Raw genomic sequence first — 18,495 nt, 5'->3', positions numbered from 1 at the left:
TGAATGTAGGTCAGATGTCACTCTCTAATGACGTTCCTCTGGACAGCTGTTTACTTTTGTTCTTGATTTCTTTTGTTTTGAGACAGGCTCTCTCACTGGGTAAGTGTAGGCTAACTGGCTAGTGAGCCCTAAGGAGGATCCATTTGTGTTTGGCACACATACCCGCACGCACCTCATGTTGAGTTGTAAAGGATGTGCCATTATACATGTCTTTTTATGTGGGTTACAACTTGGGTCTTCATGCTTCCAAGGTGAGCATTTGCCAACTGAGCTATTTCTAACTCCAGATTTGTATAAATAGTACAAAACACTTTTATGTTTTGTTATATAAGAACAAAATATTAATTTTACAAGTTGTTTATTTGGATCTAGTTGTAAATATCGTTTCTTATGGAATTTTTGTGTCTTTAGATTTGGAAGATTAAAATAAATGAAATATATTTTTATAAGTTATAATGTAAAAGGATACTTTTTTTGATGTCTGAAGCATGTGTTCATCTGCTCATACATACTCAGCACTGGAATGCTGATACAGGAAGATTGGGAATTTGAGGCCAGCCTGGGTGACATTGACATGTTAGTTCCAGACCAGCAGAGTTGTATAGCATATCAAGAACCTATTTTATAGCTGGGCAGTGGTGGTACATGCCTTTGATCCTAACATTTGGGAGGGGGCAGAGACAGGCAGATCTCTCTGAGTTTATTCAGAGCTAGTTTCAAGACAGTCGGGGTTCTTAAGAAAAAAACCCCAACAAACCAAAAACCTATTTTATTACAAAAGTCGGTAGGGAAGTGGCACATTACATAGATGATCAGTGTTTACCTAAGTGCTAAGCAAAATGTCTTTTGCCTAGAATTTGACATATGGATGAATACTTGATTTTCTGTTTAAGAAATGCTGAATATATTTCTTTGAGGTAATATCAACTCATACTTTTCTAGATAATTATATTAGAAAAATTTGAAATAAGTGAAGGAAAAATCCAAGTAATACTTTAGCTAGGTCTGTATGTTGTTACTCAGGAGAATGATGCAACAAGATCAAAAATTTAAGTCCTTTTGGGCAACTTAGTAAGGCCCTGTCACAAGACAAAAAAGTAAAATGGGGCTGCAGCTCAGTGGTAGAATGATGTCCGCCCTATGTTCAATTCCCAGAAGTTTAAATGTCATCCAGTTAATTTGAGGTATAGAGTCTAGTCTGTTCAAGAAGTTTAGATAAATTATGAGTAAGTTTATTTATTGTAGATTTTGTAAAAAAAATTGTTGTCTTCAAATAAAACTATTTCCTTCTCTGTAATAGAAAGTACAGTTATTTAAAATGTTTGGGAAGTTGAGTGGAATATTCATTTAAAAATGTTTAAGTTGAGTTTTTACAAAGTCCATTTCTGATATTGAAATTAACTTCATATTTTCCTCTCTCTCTCTCTTTCTCTGTCTCTGTCTCTCTCTCTCTCTCTCTCTCTCTCTCTCTCTCTCTCTCTCTCTCTCTCTCTCTTTCTTTTGCGGGGGGGGGGGGAGGTTTCAAGGCAGGATTTCTCTGTGAAACAGTCCTGGCTGTTTTGGAACTCACTCTGTAGACCAGACTGGCCTTGAATTCACAGAAATCCGCCATCTGCCTACCAAGTGCTGGGATTAAAGACATGCGCCACCACCGCCCAGCAACTTTTTATTTTCTTAAATTGAATCTTTAGAATAACTCTGAGACTTTGTATTTCACAACAAAATTCTGGGCAGAACACTCACAGCAGCAAGCAGCACAGAGCCCAGTTGTGTGCACAGCTGGGGCTTATTTGTGTTGGTCTGGGTGTCCTGGGGTTCACACTGTGTGTTGGGATAATAGGCTGTAGCAGTGCTGCCTGTGTTATTGCCTGTTAGTAGGTAGTTGGTGGGTCTGATGTTTTAATGTCGAAGTGATTTAGCCAGGACACAAACATCACAGAGTTGCTTAGGAAATCACTACTTTAAAATTGCAGTGAGTAGCAGCACCCTAGAGATGTGTTTGGGGCCCTAGAACCCTGCTATGAAAGAACGCCCTTCAAGAATATAGTTCCTGCTTATAGACGGGCTTAGCCCTAGCGGTCAGACAGACAGCTCAGATATTATAGTCTGTGCTCTGTCACAGATACTGGTGGGTGGTGAGTCATGCTGTAACACAGTTGTTGTTATTTCATCTTCCTAGGGAAGATTTAATAACCATGAGTCCACATCTGGCTATGTCATTGTCAAGTAATTTTGAACCACAGGTGTTTCAGGAACACATGAAAACTTAGGTCTTGTCCCTATGTGACTTCCTGGAATCCTTAGACTGAAGTTTTGCATACTGCTGGGAAGTTGATTCGGTGTGTAGCTCTGTGAAATCCTTAGTACGAATAGTACCCAAACTATCTGAAAGTTCCCCTGGTGCTTGAGTCAACTGTCAGGACTGCCTGCTGTGTGTTGCTTCATAGAACAATGTGAAGAAATGCTTGATTTCTCTTGAAAGTAGAGTATGCATTAGCTAGCACACAGTGGTGTAGGAGTCTCCTGTGTCACTGATCCATGGCTCTTACACTGTCCACATTTATATTCTAGGAAACCACATACTACCTGATGAGGATCTGGCTTCCTTTCACTGGAGTTTACTTGGTCCAGAGCATCCACTCGCCTCACTGAAGGTACAAATGTCACTTGGTTTTCCAGCATTTGACTGGCCACTGTGATTTTGTACTTATAATACAATGCACTATGTACTTTACTGAAGAAGGGGACATGCAGTGTGGGTAGAAGTGTCTTGTTTGCGACTCCGTCCTGCTTCCTCCTTATTCTCAACACCTGTGTGATAGGCAGACTTATGCATTCCTTCAGAATGCCCTTCAAAGTTCCAGTTAGTATAGTGCCACAGCCATGCCTATTTTAACTGCTTCTTAGTATAATGAATAATTTTTAGAATATGCTTATAAAGTACTGAATTTTTTTTTACACAAAGGCTTAATATTACAAGTACTGAAAATTTTTATAAAGGGTCCTGTAAATATTTTAGTACAAAACTATGTAGTTTTTTTTTTTGTTTTTTTTTTAAGACAGGGTTTCACCATGCATCTAACCATGGTTGACCTGGAATTTGCTGTTTAGATCAAGATGACCTTGATCAGGCTGGAGAGATGGCTCAGAGGTTAAGAGCACTGGCTGCTCTTCCAGAGGTCCTGAGTTCAATTCCCAGCAACCACATGGTGGCTCACGGCCATGAGATCTGATGCTCTTCTGGCATGCAAGGAAGGAATGTAGTATACATAATAAATAAGTAAAATCTTAAAAAAAATGACCTTGATCTTAAAATTATCCACACCTGCCTCTACCTCCCAGTTGCTGGGTTGTACACTTTCTCAGTGGCATTGCAAATCATTTACTATAGGGTTTTGGCTTTGAGGTCCTTAGCTTCGGTCTTAGAGACCTATTGGCTGGGTTGGCCCTGTTATTGGGGATCCTGATTCGGAAACAAAGTAACCTGGGGCAGAGTAGGTGACTGGAGGGGTTGATTAGACTTCAACCCTGAGACTGTAAGTTCATTGGCTGTAAAAACAGAGTATGCCAGCGAGGGGAAACTGTGATTGATGTGTAATAATAATAATAAATAATAATAAAACAACAGAGTATGTTATTTACTTGGAGTTGCTGGATATACTTGGGGAATACACTATTTTTAAGAGCAGGGAAATCCTCACTGTAACCTTCTGCTTGAAGAATATTCTCTTAGTATATAATATTTTAGTCTTAGTTATGTAATTGTTAAGAACTCTTTTTGTACTTATAGTAATAACATCAGATCACTGTGCCTTGGCCTGCCAAAGAGGCTTCTGCTGGTCATCTGGCTGTGCCCACTGGTTGGTCTTAGTGGGGCAGAGTCTTCTCTTAAGTTAGCCTCAGGCTTTCAGGTGAGTGAGCTACTATTACTCTGGAGCAGAGACCCTGATCCTGCTTCCCCTGTGCCGTAGGGATAGTTAGGACAACCCAGCCCTGCAAGTGTTCTGCAGAGGTGTGTGAGGCTGCAGCCATTAGCCTGACATGGGACCCTGGCCACAGGCACACACTAAAAATGATTTTTCCAAATGTGTTTTGTGGGTTTTATATTATTCTATGATTTTTGTGTCCTTACCAGTTAAAGGAATTTTAAATTTTGAGTGGGTATTTTTTTTTTTTTTGAGACAGGATTTCTCTATGTAATGGACCTAGCTGTGCTGGAACTAGCTCTTGTAGACCAGGTTGGCCTCGAACTCACAGAGATCTGCCTGCCTCTGTCTCCTGAGTGCTGGGATTTAAGGTGTGTGACTGCTTCCCAGCTGGATATTTTAATTTTTAGAAAGTCTTATTAATGTTGCTAGCTTTAATTAAAAAATATATAATTTCTTCTTGTTGCTGATTTTTCCGGAATCTTGAGATCCTGGAATGGTTCATTACCCCTCCCACTCCTGGTGTGTGTGTGTGTGTGTGAGTGATTTTGCTCTGTAGCACTTTGAGTGTCACTCTGAAGATGGGTGCTAACGATCTGGTGTTGGTGTCACTAACCGTGTCTGCCATGCTATACCTTGTCCTTGGAAAGGTGGCAACAGGAGCCCAGTAAGCCAGTAGCTGTGTGGACCCAGCCTCCTTACAGGAGGAGCTGCAAAATTTCAGTGCTTGGAGGCTTCTTTTGTGTCAGATGAGCCCTGGAGCTAGGTTGGTGGACTAGTGGCTTTATTATTCTGGAATGTTCTCTAAAATTCAGTTGGGAATAAATTCACTAAATAGAAAAGTAGACTTAATTTATGCATTTCACTCTTTGTCCTAGCATAAGGGGACAGTTTTGTCTCCATGTATCTTCTAGGGAAGGAATTTACTGCCTTTATGTTAGTGTCAAGCTGAAGTTAGCACAATGCATCCTTTATGTTAAGTCAGTCTCTAGCTTAGTAAGAGCAAAGAAAGAATACCTGAAATGTGAGCACCTTCTGGACGGTGGAGAAAATGATAGGGACTGAAAGTAAGTAAACTAAATATTCTGCCTTCTTAAAAAACCAACAAAAGCAAAACATTGTCTGATTATAGAAGAAAAAAATGGAGGCACCTAACTTGAGGTGTTTTGGCTGGACATTCTGCTCTTATTGGTTGATCTTTATGGTTTTCCTATTTCTTTTTCCATTTTTACTCTCCAGACTTGAAATAGTAGAGAAAAGTTAGACTGGGTCTTGCTGTATAGTCCTGACTGGCCTGGAACTCATCACAATCCTTCTGTCTCTGCCCTCTATCCAGGTGCTGTGATTGCAGGCATCAGCCACCGCTGCTGGCCTAACTGTATGTTCTCAGTGGTTATTATGAACTCTGAGAACCTAGATTTAGCATGAAATGTAGTCTCTGCTTTTTTTGTTGTTGTTATTTGTTTGTTTGAGACAGGGTTTCTCTATGTAGCTTTGGAGCCTGTTCTGGAACTTGCTCTGTAGACCATTTTTCTGTTTGGTTTCCTTTCTCTTGACATAATGCTTTCAGGTCTGCTGCAACTGTGGCATGTCTCAGCACCACATTCCGTCCTGGGGCTGGATGACACCCCATGAATGATTATGCCACCTTTTGTTTGCTTGTCAGACTATTGACTTTTAGGTTGTTTATGTTTTCTGGTCAATTCTGTTGTAAGCCATTGGTGGCGCACACCTTTAATCCTAACACTTGGGGGCAGACGCAGGCAGATTTCTGTGAGTTTGAGGCCAGCCTAGTCTACAGAGTAAGTTCTAGGACAGCCAGAGCTACACAGAGAAACCCTGTCTCAAAAAATAAAAACAAAACAAAAAAACCAAAAACAAAAGATTAAAAAAATTAAATAAATTCTATTATGAACACATTGGCACACTTTTTTATACATGTCATTTTTCCTTAGTGTTTAGGCTATGTGCTCATTCTGTGCTTGGTGCTTTGAGAGTTCATCACACCATTTCATGCTGTGCAGTGGCTGTACAATTTCTGTTCTCCCAGCAACTTGTGGAGGGTTAGATTTCTGCATGTGCTTAACGCCCAGGTTACTGCCTGTTCTTGTACTTAGTCATCATGGTGGTTAATGAGGTCTTCATTTTACTTTCAAGTTGACTTTCTCTAATGACTAATGGTGGTGCGCATCTTTTCCTGGGCTCATTGGCCATTTCCCTGTCTCCTTTGGTTGAAGGTCTACTTGGATCCTTTGCCTATTTTTAAATTGAGTTATTTATCTTCATCAAGTTAAAACAGATTTTAATATAATCAGATGTAATTCTTCTGCTGTATATATGATTTGCAAGTATTTTTTCTTTTTGATTTTTGAAACAGAATGAGCCAAGTTAGCTTCCAATTTTCCATCTTCCAGCCTCTATTCCTTCCTCTCGAAAGCTGGGATTACAGTCTATTGCTGCCTTTTTCTCCTTCCCAGTGGTGTCCTGTTAATTTGCACATCACTAACTTGGTTACATTTTGTCATTTGCCATATTCCCACCCCCTACAGCCCTTGATCCTCAGTGTACCTTAGTTTAGTGCAGACATCTAGGTTACACCCTTGGTCCTCTTGTATTCTACTGCAACCTCCTGTCTCTAGAGCCAGGAGCCAGATTTTGTCTTCTAGAAGTTTGCACTTAATGACTTAATTCTAAATAATTATTTCTACTACTGTCACTTTTACCTCCAGTACTGAAACAAGAACACCCAGGGAGCTCCTGGTGAAGCATGATGCACCCACTACCCCCACGTCATCCATCTTACCTTTCTCCCATGCTCTATCCCTGGAGGGTATAATGGTGCTGCTCTCAGAGAACAGGTGGATGTCATTGTGGAGACATGGTCTAAATTAAAGAAAGGGTCTGTGAGCCCATTGTCAGAATGTCCTTTTTAATCACGATTGCAGCAAGAATTTCAGTACACATTGATTTAAGAATGCATATGGAACTTCAAAGGACTGAAAATAGCAACCGTTCTCCTCCCCCTTTTTTCTCTTGTGTTGGAATCTAAGTCCAGGACCTCGAGCATGTAGACAAGTCCTGTACCACTGAGCTATTTCCCAGCCCCAAATACAATTTTCAATATGAAGAACAAAGTGGGATGACTTAACCCTGTCAAATTTTAAGACTAAAGCTACCACTGTCAGTCAGGATGACCATAAAAATCAATGGAAGGAAACAATTCAGAAATAGCACATATGTATGTCCAGGTATTTTCATCAGAAGTGAAGTGAGGGTCATTTTTACAACCAATGCATATCCATATGCATTAGAAGAAAGTAGCCAGGTGGTGGTGTTGCACACCTTTAATCCCACCCAGCACTTTGGAGGCAGAGGCAGGTAGATTTCTGTGAATTTGAGGTCAGCCTTTGCTCTTGAAAGAGGCAATCAGGAAGCCGTTTTATATCCAGTGACTTCTGTTCTTGCCATCTTGAGTTATTGTACTTCAGTGTATAAAGCCACCTGAAATAACCAGTGTTTCAGATACTGTGTGAGCATGGGGAGATTAGTGCTGTGTCTGGTATTTGAGTGGCCAGCTAGTCACAAACACCTGTAGGGTTGAACCTTTGGATTATAATTTGAAGCCAGAACATGAGGATATTCTCCCCAATCCCCCAACCCACATGGTGCCCCTGCTGGTGGGGCACTCACTGTGAGCAAGGTGCCTTAAGTGTTTGTTAGCAGGAACTTGGGAGTAAAGTGGTGTGGGTTAGCCCAGGATTTCTGTCTTGGCCTCACCTCCTTGGCTGCTCTGGTGATCTCGTTGAAGCATCCCATGTGACACAGAGCATGCTCCTTCCATCTAGAGTGGTTCAAAGCACTTTTGCTCTTTTGCTTGTTTACTGGGAGCATGAGTGGCAGTAGTCTTTTGCCATGCACTGAGGGCCGTTAGGCTTCTAGGAGTGTGCTGATGGTCAGCATCAGTAACCCCCTCAATGACACTTAGGGAGCCCTTCTACTATTTTCCCTGAACCAGAGTCTACGAACTGAACGGAGAGTGCTGCTCTTAGGGTGTAAACAGTGATCCACATGGAAAATTCCACTTGGTCTAGGGGGAAAAACACAATACCTTTTACCTTTTTTTTTTTTTTTAAGGGAAATTTAATGTAGCTTTGGTCATCTGGAAATTTGCGTAGTAATCTTAAAGTGTAAATGGATGTATTTCCATTTTATTTATTAAGGTTAAAGTTTTCTTCAATAATTCCCCTCCCCATACATACATCTGATTTTAAAAAACACAAATATTATCTCAGTGTTAGAGAGACTAGAAGTCCAAATGGATCTTGCTGGGCTGAAATCAAGGTATAACAGGCCTGTGTTTATCTGCAGTCTCCAGAGAGAATTCTCCCTGAACTTTTCTAACTTCAGCAGCTGCTCACATTCCTTGGCTTTTGGCTCCCTTCTCTGTCATCAAAACCAGCAATGGCAGGTCCTGTCTTTCTCACGCCGCCTCATAGATACTGTTCTCTTGCATATAGGACCCTGTCATTACTCCTTGCCCATCCACACAATCCAAGACAGTATTTTTTTTTCTTTTAAGGTGAGCCAGTTGGCAACCTTTTTTTGACACAACAGTGTATGTGCGGGTTCTGGATAGCGGGATGGTGACAGTAGTAGTGAGAGTCATTGTTCTTCTTGGGTGGTTTTGCTTTTCTTCTAATTTACTAATTCGCCTTCTGGTAGCAGCTGTTCTTGGATAATGAGAGTGCCCCACTCTCATTATTGGATATTAGACTATATTTCCCTTTTTTTTCTCTCTTCTTCTTCTTCTTCTTCTTCTTCTTCTTCTTCTTCTTCTTCTTCTTCTTCTTCTTCTTCTTCTTCTTCTTCTTTTTTTTTTTTTAGGCAGGGTTTCTCTGTAGCTTTGGAGTCTGTCCTGGAACTAGCGTAGACCAGGCTGGCCTTGAACTCACAAAGATCTGCCTGCCTCTGCCTCCCGAGTGCCACCACCACACGGCTTCTATTTCTCTCTTTTCAAATGTGCCCTTCAGTGGGAGGTGGTATTCTTGTCAAGCTCATAGATAAACTTGGTGGGTGTAGGCACTTGGTAACTGAGTTTATCATTCAAGTTTCGGGGAGCCTTGAGTACAGGTTCAAAGATCACACCACACTGCCTAACCTGTTGGTACAGAAAGGAAGCTAATGGCTTCTAATGACCCTGCTCAGTTTGTGAGATGTAGGTCCTGTTCTCAGAACACTGAATGATGAAAGCCCAGCCATGCTCTTTCAGCGTCACAGGGTTTGAGCAGGTGAATTGTGTTTTTTCGTCTGAAAGAAAGAGCTGGCTGTATAGCTATCCATTCTTAGAGATAGAAGTCCAGGCCAGGGTCTCACCGGTGGGAGGTAGGCAGGTCCTAGTAGGCCCAGTAGGCATACTTTTGGAATGTCTGGGCCCTACATGCAGACTTACCCATCTCTGAGGCTTGTGCCTACTGCTAACATGTGCATTTGTCCTCCCAGGTCCGAGCCCACCAGCTGGTCTTGCCACCTTGTGATGTAGTGATCAAAGCTGTAGCCGACTATGTCCGCAACATTCACGACACCTCTGACCTGGATGCCATAGCTAAAGATGTTTTCCAGCATTCTCAGGTAACAACACGAACTGGAAAAGGTTTGGGCTTTGCATGGGTTGTACCCAGGATTGTAGGCTGGAAGCATGTGCTTGGGATATGAAACTGTAGGACTGGAGGATTAGGTTAGCCAGTATGTCTTCCATCAGCTGGGTGATCTGAGCCACTTCACCTTGCTTGTTAGGTGAACAGGAGGGGAGTTAGTGTAGGTAATGCCAGAGTCTGTGGTACTCTGTGTTCATAAGACACATGTGCCAAAGGGTTGTTTTTGTTGGTTTATTTTTTTCTTTTCCCTTTTCGTTTTTCTCTCTCCCTCTCCCTTTCCCTCTCCCCCTCCTTCTCCCTCTCCCCCTCTCTCTCTCGATCCACCTGCCTCTGCCTCCTGAGCACTGGGACTGAAGTCATGCATCACCATGCCTGGCTCATGCCAAAGTTTTCAAAAGATAAAGTGCATGTTGCTCATATGGTGTTGTAGATTGCAGGTTAGACTTTCTGTTTGGGAAGTAAAGAATGTAGACAAGTCTGCTCAGTAGAGCAGATGAGGGTTGAGATACCCAGGCTCTTCCTGAAGAGCCTAAGCCAGGCTCTTGTTAGCCTCCCTGTCTAAGCCGCCCATCCCACCTGCTGTGAACTGGGAGGTCCTGGGGGGTGGAGAGAAGGTCAAAAACCCTTGGAAGGTCAGAGACCAAACAGAGCTGGTCAGAGAAACCAGTGCCCATCCCTGATGCCAGCTGAGAAATCTATTTTCTGACCACATTGCTTTAAATTTACATTAATTTTTTGGTAATAATTTATTGTGTTTGATCTAAGGTTTTCATGTCATTCTCTGTTCTTATCTAACCTGAAAGGTTATAAATTGTTTATGTGCTGAATTATGATAAAATTATGACCAGTGGCATAACTAAGGCTTTCCTACATCTATTTTAGTCTAGAACAGACGACAAAGTCATTCGATTTAAGAGAGCAGTTGGATATTACTCAGCAACTAGCAAGCCTATGCCATTTCACCCTCCACATTACTTAGGTAAGTAAACAAAGCCCCCATGTGATTGCCATTAACTGTAGAAATTCTGAGATTTAATTATTCCCCAGCAAATTTCATATGTTTATTTATTTATTTTTTTGAGACAAGGTCTCTGTATGAAGACCAAGCAGGCCTTGAACACAGAGAAATCCACCTGCCTCAGCCCCTATGTGCTCAATTAAAGATACACACCACCACGTATAGCAACTCTGTTCTTTGAAAGTACTACTTTCTTCCCTTACACAGGTGTGGCCCACTTTCTTAGTAGTTCCTAAGAGGGACTGTATCAGCTCCTAAGAGAAAATTCGGGGCTATGGAGACAGCTGCAGGTCACCGCAGGGAAGTCTCCTGAGGACACAGATAGTGCAGTAGATTGACAGTAGCTCCTTTTCTGCTTTCTTCTCTTCTTTCTTCTCCCCCTCCCCCCATAGCCAATTTTTTCCCCCTTGCAGCAGGGCAGGTTCAGCAGAGATAAGAAGAGTCTTATGAAGTGGCACCCCAGCCCGTTGATGTTGTTTTTTATGCCAGCTGTTAGCAAAATAGGAATATTCATTAGATATATGTGGGAATTATACTTTTAAAAAGTTTTTATGTTTGTTTGTTGTGCATGTATGGGGGTGGGCCACAGTTCAATAGACAATTCTCTTACTGAGAGAGAGCTCTGGGGCACAAACTTAAGTTATCTGGTTTGTGTGGAAAGCACCGTTACCCAGAACCTAAGAACTGTTGTTTGTGGATTCATGCATGGTGCTCTGTCAGAGTGTTTGTCAGGCATTGGAAACCTGGACCAGAGATGCTGGCCTTGGCATGACAAATGGGAGGTGGGGTTGAAGGACTAGGGGTGCCTGGTCATCTGTTCACCCCACCTCTCTCTTGGTATTCTGTTCACTCAGTTCTATATTGTACAGTTCATTTTTCTCAGAGCAGTCAGAGTAATGTTTCAGAACATGAACGATACTACTCTTAAACCCCTGCACTGGCTTCCCATCACACCTGGCCTGACTCCCATCTCTTTGCTCTGCTTACACCTGACCCTGCACAGCCTGCTCCCAGGCCTATGGCACAGTAACCCCGCCTGCTGACAGCTTGCCCCTCAGGCCCATGGCACAATAACTTTTCTGTCTCGCGTGGACGAAGCCAGCTTCTGGTGGTGGCCTTTGCACCAACTACTAGGTCTGGTGTTCCTCTCCCTGACTGCCTTGGATTTGGGACAACTGGTGTATGAGACTCAAATGTGAGTGTCTGTTCTCTGGGGGCACTCAGCATTTTCTGTCAGTTGCTACAGTCCTCACACACTGTCTTCAGTGCTTGCTGGGCCCTGCCTCACGTCTTCTTCCACCTGCAGAGAGCAGGAACCAGGGGAATCAGGGCCTATTCTGCATCCTTTGTGGATAAACACTTGACTGAGTGAATTAAGCCACTAAGATTTTCAATCAAGGGGATGAAGTAATGTATTGTCTTTTGGCATTATTCTTGGAAAAGGAGCACAGTTTATAGAATGAGATGGTATACATTGTTCTGTCAGTTAGGGTATATCTGCTGTATACTTTGCACACAGGAGATGTTTTGTAATTGGGGTGATAGAGAGCATGAAATCAAGACTAGCCTGTGTGTCTGGGTCCATCTAATACAGCCACTTGCTGGCTTTGGGCTTTGTGTTGTGTTGTAGTGGCTTCACTGCATGAACATGAAAGAGAAAGTGTATGTGAAGTGTTTGTTATAGGCAGAATGGCCTAAAGGGCACCAAATGATTGACTCAGTGATGGAGTGCTGGAATGAATGGTCAGGAAGCCTGACTGCTAAGGGAGGAGGATAGGCATTGAGTACCAACATTTGGCTCCTCTCTCTATTACTTTGGTTTTTACCCCTATAACCAAATATCTGAGACTGGGCTGGCAGGGTGGATCACAGTTAAAGGGTATCCCTGTTGCCAGACCTGAGTTCCATCCCCACATCTCACATGATAGAAGGAAAGAACCAATACCCATAACTTGTTCATAATATACAAAATGCATATTGTATCACATGTGTACAGTAAATAAGCAAATAAAATAATGTTTAAAATGTTTATTTAGCTGAGACTTCTGGAAACTTGGGCCATGGCACTGGAATCAGCTCAGCTCTGATGAGGACTTCATAGCAGATGGGCCACAATGGTAACTCTACTGTAACAAGAGAGCATACTGTGAGACTGGAAGTGAGAGACAGACTGGGCTCCACAAAGCCCATCCAAGGGTCTTTAGGAGTTTCCGCTGTGCTCCAGCTCTTGAGGGTTCCATCCATCACCCTCAGTACCACCAAACTAAGGACCAACTGTCTATCACAGGAACCTTTTAGAAACAGCTTTCCTGACCGTAGCCCATGGGATAGTAAGCAGCAGCTACTGTCTATGCAGTTACCTGAGATTATGTGAGCAGCACGGTATTAAGGACAGGAAGAAAGGAGAAAGGTAGTGTGAGCCTTCCATATCTAAGTTCCTAGAATGTTTGTAAAGGAAAGGAAACTGTGTGAAACATACTGATCTTCCCCTATCATTTCTCCCCCAAATAATGCAATATAGCAACAGAGCATTTACCTTGTAGTTAGTCATTGTTGTTCTTAAGTCTTTTTATGTGAAGTACATATGAGGGTACACACAGGTTCTGTGTATGGATTCTCTGTGTACAGGTTCTTTGCAAATATACCATACATAGAAGGTACTTGGACACCCATGGATTTTGGTATCCACTGGGATAATGGAGTTACCAGAATACCCTTGGAATACTTTGGGGATACCGAGGGATGACTGATTGTACATATGACATTGCATTGATCAAGACTGGTAACCATGTTGAAGGCATTTTATGTAAACAAGGTGAATTTTAAATTAAGTTATAATGTCTGTGAAGTGCATTCATATTTTCATATTGAAATATCATATTTCAAATGATACTTAAGTGTTTTACGGATAGAATTGACTCAGAATTCTGTTTCATTTTCTGTATCAATCCACTCGAAGGACAGCACACTCACCTTATGAAGGACCTTTCTCTGGACCTGACCTGATAAAGGTCATTAGAGTTTCAATACTCCTACGCTGGGGGCCTAGAGAGACATCAGTATCCAAACATTCTACCAGTGAGCTAGATTCGTGGGGTATTGTTGAAGGATTAAAAAAAGTATGTGTTCAGATAATGTCTTTATGCCTTCTCTTAGATTTTTAAAAGTAAGTACAGGGTATATTGAGATGGCTCAGTAAGGCACCTGCTGACCTCTTGGGTATGATTCCCCTGTTGCAAGTTGTCTGCCAACCTCCACACATGTACTGTGCTGTGTGTCAGCATACACATACTATGGATGATGTGATTTGTGTCCCAGCACACTGATAGCTACAGCTTGTCATGAATCACCACTCTGAACACAAGCATGAAAAAGATTTAAGCTGAGTTTTCAGAATTTGTGGTTTAAAGTGACAGATGATACAAGTACTAATGTCCTGCTAGTGACGTGAGCGCAGACTAGTGTCGGCACGGTGACACCGATCCCTCCTTACTATCTTACTACTTAGCCACCTTTCTGTTATGTGAAGAGACACTAGGGCCAAGGCAACTTAGAAAAGAAAAAGTTCATTGGGGCTTACAGTTTCAGAGGGTAAGGTCATGACCATCATGGCGGGGAGTATGGCAACACACAGACTGGGCTGAGAGTTTACCCCAGAGCCACAGCAGAGAGCACTACTGGGGAATGGCGTTACTGGGGAATGGCGTTACTGGGGAATGGCACAGGCCTTTGAAACCTCAAAGCTTGGCCCCAGTGATATACCTCCAACAAGGTCATACCTAATCCTTCTCAAATAGTTCTACCAACTGGAGACTATGTATTCAAATCTATGAGCCTATGGGGGCCATTCTTATTCAAGCCACCAGTTAGGAAAAATAAATGAGCTCTTAGTACACTCTTGTCCAGAAGGTTAAAACTATCAAACACTGTTGAGGATGCGAAGTAACAAGATGTCTATTGCTGCTCTTGAGATGATTCAGCAGTTAAAGGCACTTCCTGCCACTCCTGACCATCTGAATCCAATTCTTGTGGCCCATATGAGTGAGGGAGAGATGACTCTCATAGGCTGTCCTCTGACCTCCGGGCACATGCTGTGTCATGTGTGTGCCTGGTGTCCACACACATGCACTCACACAAAATTAATGAAGATATGATAATAACAATAATAAAAACTTTGTTACTGGTGAGAATGTAAAATGGGATGGACACTTTATCAGACAATTTGGCAGCTTTTCATAAAGCAAAACATATTCTGACAGTATGATCCAGCAGTCATATTTGTGGATATTGCCCATACAGAAACCTGCCATGCATGCTCATACCTACTTAATTTGTATCTGTCCAAATTTGAAAGCAACCAGAATGTTCTTAGGAGAGTGATGTGGATAACTATAGCACTAGTATAGTGTAGCACTATTCAGCCACGCACAATCACAGAGGAAACTTAGGTGCACATTGCTGAGTGAAAGAAGTGACACTAAAGGTTCCATACCGTGTGATTCCAACTGTGTGGATCATACTCCCATATTTCCATAGGAAAAGACAGAATGTGCAGACAAGGAAAAAGATCAGTGCTCTTGGGGTTGTGACAAGGGAGCAATGACTAGATAAAGTAGCACTTTCAGGACCCAGTAAATGTTCCCATTGAAAAGAGTGTTCAGTAATTATAAAATAATCATTGAAAGCTAATGTCAACAACAGGAGTTATATTGTTTTGTTCTTTGAATAAAAAATTCCAAAGCTCCATTTTTAACATCCCTAAAAAAGTAAGACATATAGGTTGTCTTCCTCTTTTGCTCTCTACCTTATTGCCTGGGGACAAGACTTCTCATTGAACTGGAAGCTTGCCTTTTCCATTAGGCTGGCTAGCCGACCTGTGCTGCCTGATCTTGAGGTTACAGGCATGTGGGTGCTGGGGATTTGAATCCAGGTCTTATTGTTTGCAGAGTAAGCACTCTTATCCACTGCGCCGTCTCCTAGTTCCAGAACATTTAAAAGTTTGCTGCTACTATTTTGTATTTTGTTTAATGTAGCATCTCTGAGTTAACAGACTAGCCTCTGTTAAGTTGGGCTGGGAGTAGGGACTGGACTGTAATGTCTGCCATTATCTGGAAGTGGTCTTAGTTTAACACCATTCCTTTAAGCAAGTATCTCAGTTTAATATAGAGCAAAAGCTAGGCAGCTCTGTGGGCATTGTGAGTCACTGGGGTGGGTCATGGACCTGTGTTTGGGGTCTCTGGGAGAAAAGTCAGTGAATACACCTCAGAGGGTGTGTGTGCTGCTTCCTGTGCATTCCTGAAGAAGTCTGTCATACTTAACACTGTTTTAAGTTATAAAAATACTCTACATTCAGTAAACATTCTTCCTGCGTTCTTTTTCTCCTTTGTTGTGCATACTTTGCTAACAAAAGCCTGCCTCTAGTATGTGGTGGACAGAAGGAAATAGGAAGGCGCAGGATTGCCTCTACACTGGGCCCTATATCCCTTCTGAGACACTCTTGTCATCGAGAAGGGGACCATGGTTTTCTTCAGCTGCTGCACTGGCATGGAAAAGAAGAACCAATTTAGAGGGAAGCCTGTGGGCCCCTGAGACAGGTCCTGAGTGATCAGATATTTTAGGAAAATGCAAACGAATTCATTCAGTCACCACAGAACCTGACATATGAGAGAGTAGTAACTTGCTCTGTGAAGACACGGGGTATGTTTGAAGCCATTGTCTACAATGTTTGGTTTGGTGGGGCTGAGAGATGTCTCGGCAGAGGACTTGAGTTAGATTCCCAGCACCTGTGTGAGGCAGTTTCAGGGGATCCAGTGATGATCTTCTTCTGGCCTCCACAGGTTCCTGCACTCATATGATGGAAACACATTGTGTACACACAAATAAAAATAATAGAAAAACAATTTAAGGAGAATCTTTGGTTTTATGTTATATTGTTTTGTTTGTGCTTTTTGGGGAGGTGTTAGTTGTTCCAGATAAAAGGAGCACAGCACAGTGCTCATCTCCACCTAAAGGTGGTGACTGTAGGCTGGAAGTCTAGACCTTGTAGTATTCAGAAGTTAGGTAGCCGGGGGCAGTGTTGGTGCATGCCTTTAATTCCAGCACTTGGGAGGCAAAGGCAGGTAGATCTCTGTGAGTTTGGGGCCAACCTGGTCTATAGAGCTAATTCTAAGACAGCCAAAGCTACACAGAGAATCCCTGTCTCCAAACATCCCCCCCCCAATAAAAATGAAAAGTTAAATAGAAAAGGTCAGCTACCAGAAATTAAACAGGCTTTCTACAGTGATTCCAGTGACAGTGTTTCAGCATTGCTCGACTTGGTAGCATTTTATTGTTCCTACTTTCAGCTGTGATTCTGAATTACCATAGAACATCTTTAACAGGTGTGGTGATTTTTACCTGACACTTGGAGAAGAACTGGTAGACTTGTTGCTTATATGCAGGTGCATGCACGTTTGGTGTGTCTGCATGTGTAAATGTGCCCTTTAAGCACACATGCTGACTGACTCTTCTTAGCTGTTTGTAGTGCATTCTCTTTGTTCAGTACAAAGGGGGAAGCTGTGCCAGGATTTCTAGTTAGTAAGATCAAAGACTTGTTGTGGCAATTCAGAGCTGAGAGCTGCAGGCTCTTGGAGAGAGAATGCTAGAGAGATAGATGGCAGCTTGTGAGGGTTCTGGATCCTCATGGAACAGGAGAAAGTATACAGAGGTCTCTGCTTTTCTTGTAGTGTTTGTGAGCTGCACCATGACTCTCAGGAGACCCTGTGCCTGCAAGATTGGAGCAGTAAAGCTAGTATTGCATTTGTAGTCCTAGTCTGACCCTGAATTACCCCTACGGTTTGGTATTGGAGCTTTGCTTTTAGACAGGGAGAATGAGGAACTCTGGGAGTGGGGTAGGTTTCTTGTTTGGAAACTGGGTAAGAGGTGGTGGTCACGTGTGCTCCCCCTACCCAGTGCTGCTCAGAGCAGAGGCTAGGAAGCCCTCTGATCTTAAGAGAAAACTGATCTTGGGAACTCTGAGCTTGGTTTGTTTCCACTTTTAAAGCAAGATGAGGAAGTCATGGCCTGTGAAGCCACATGATAAATCTGAGTTTTACAAGTTTCTAGGAAGCGGGGCATTTAAAGCGGGCAGGGCACTTGGGCTCTGGGCTGACCCCAGGGATGTCTTGGAGATATGTCATTATCTTCTCAGTTGTCTTATTATTTTCTTCCCATTTGACAAAACAGCCAGACCAAATCCATTTGGAATGCCTGGGATGGTGCCACCATATGTTCCCCCTCAGATGCTCAACATTCCACAGACTCCTCTGCAAGCAAAGCCCGCGGTAAGGTACCCCTGAGTCAAGTAGAGCTATGGGCCTTGGATACGAACGTCCTTAAATTCTTACGTTGATATATAAAATAGATGCCTATTTGTCAAATTAAAAAATGTCTGAAGAGGACACAACCAATTCAGGCTTGCCTCAGGTCCTTCTAGCCCTTTGCACTGACTTGTGTTCTGCACCTCAGGTCCCACAGGTGCCCAGCCCAGGGGGCGGCCCAGGCCAGGGTCCATACCCATACAGCCTCCCTGAGCCTGCCCTCGCCCTGGATACTAGCGGGAAGAACCTGACAGAGCAGAACAGCTACACCAACATTCCTCATGAGGGGAAGCACACACCGCTATATGAGCGCTCCTCGCCCATCAACCCAGCCCAGAGTGGCAGCCCCAATCACGTGGATTCGGCCTACTTTCCTGGCTCTTCTACATCATCATCATCAGACAATGATGAGGGCAGTGGCGGGGCAGCCAAGTGAGTATGCACAGTCACAGATGCTCTGGTGTGTGACCTGAGGTGAGGGCTTCCTTAACTCCGTAGCTACCTGGGGTCTGTGCCAAAAGTGGTCTCCCACAGGTAGG

General features: G+C 42.9%; 1 protein-coding gene across 1 annotated transcript in view; it reads left to right on the top strand.

Moving 5' to 3' along the window:
* Fam120a (family with sequence similarity 120 member A) overlaps positions 1-18,495 on the top strand; it is an 84,757-nt gene that overhangs the window by 23,098 nt on the left and 43,164 nt on the right. The window contains exons 3-7 of the mRNA XM_075969680.1: positions 2,572-2,654; positions 9,426-9,554; positions 10,463-10,559; positions 17,823-17,920; positions 18,105-18,388. Of these exons, the coding sequence (XP_075825795.1) occupies positions 2,572-2,654; positions 9,426-9,554; positions 10,463-10,559; positions 17,823-17,920; positions 18,105-18,388 (691 nt within the window). The remainder of the gene's footprint in view (positions 1-2,571; positions 2,655-9,425; positions 9,555-10,462; positions 10,560-17,822; positions 17,921-18,104; positions 18,389-18,495) is intronic.

This window comes from Microtus pennsylvanicus, chromosome 4 (genome assembly GCF_037038515.1).
Source record: "Microtus pennsylvanicus isolate mMicPen1 chromosome 4, mMicPen1.hap1, whole genome shotgun sequence".
Classification (NCBI taxonomy): domain Eukaryota; kingdom Metazoa; phylum Chordata; class Mammalia; order Rodentia; family Cricetidae; genus Microtus; species Microtus pennsylvanicus.
The sequence above is the reverse complement of the archived record's forward strand: the minus strand, read 5'-3'. Positions and strand labels throughout refer to the sequence as shown.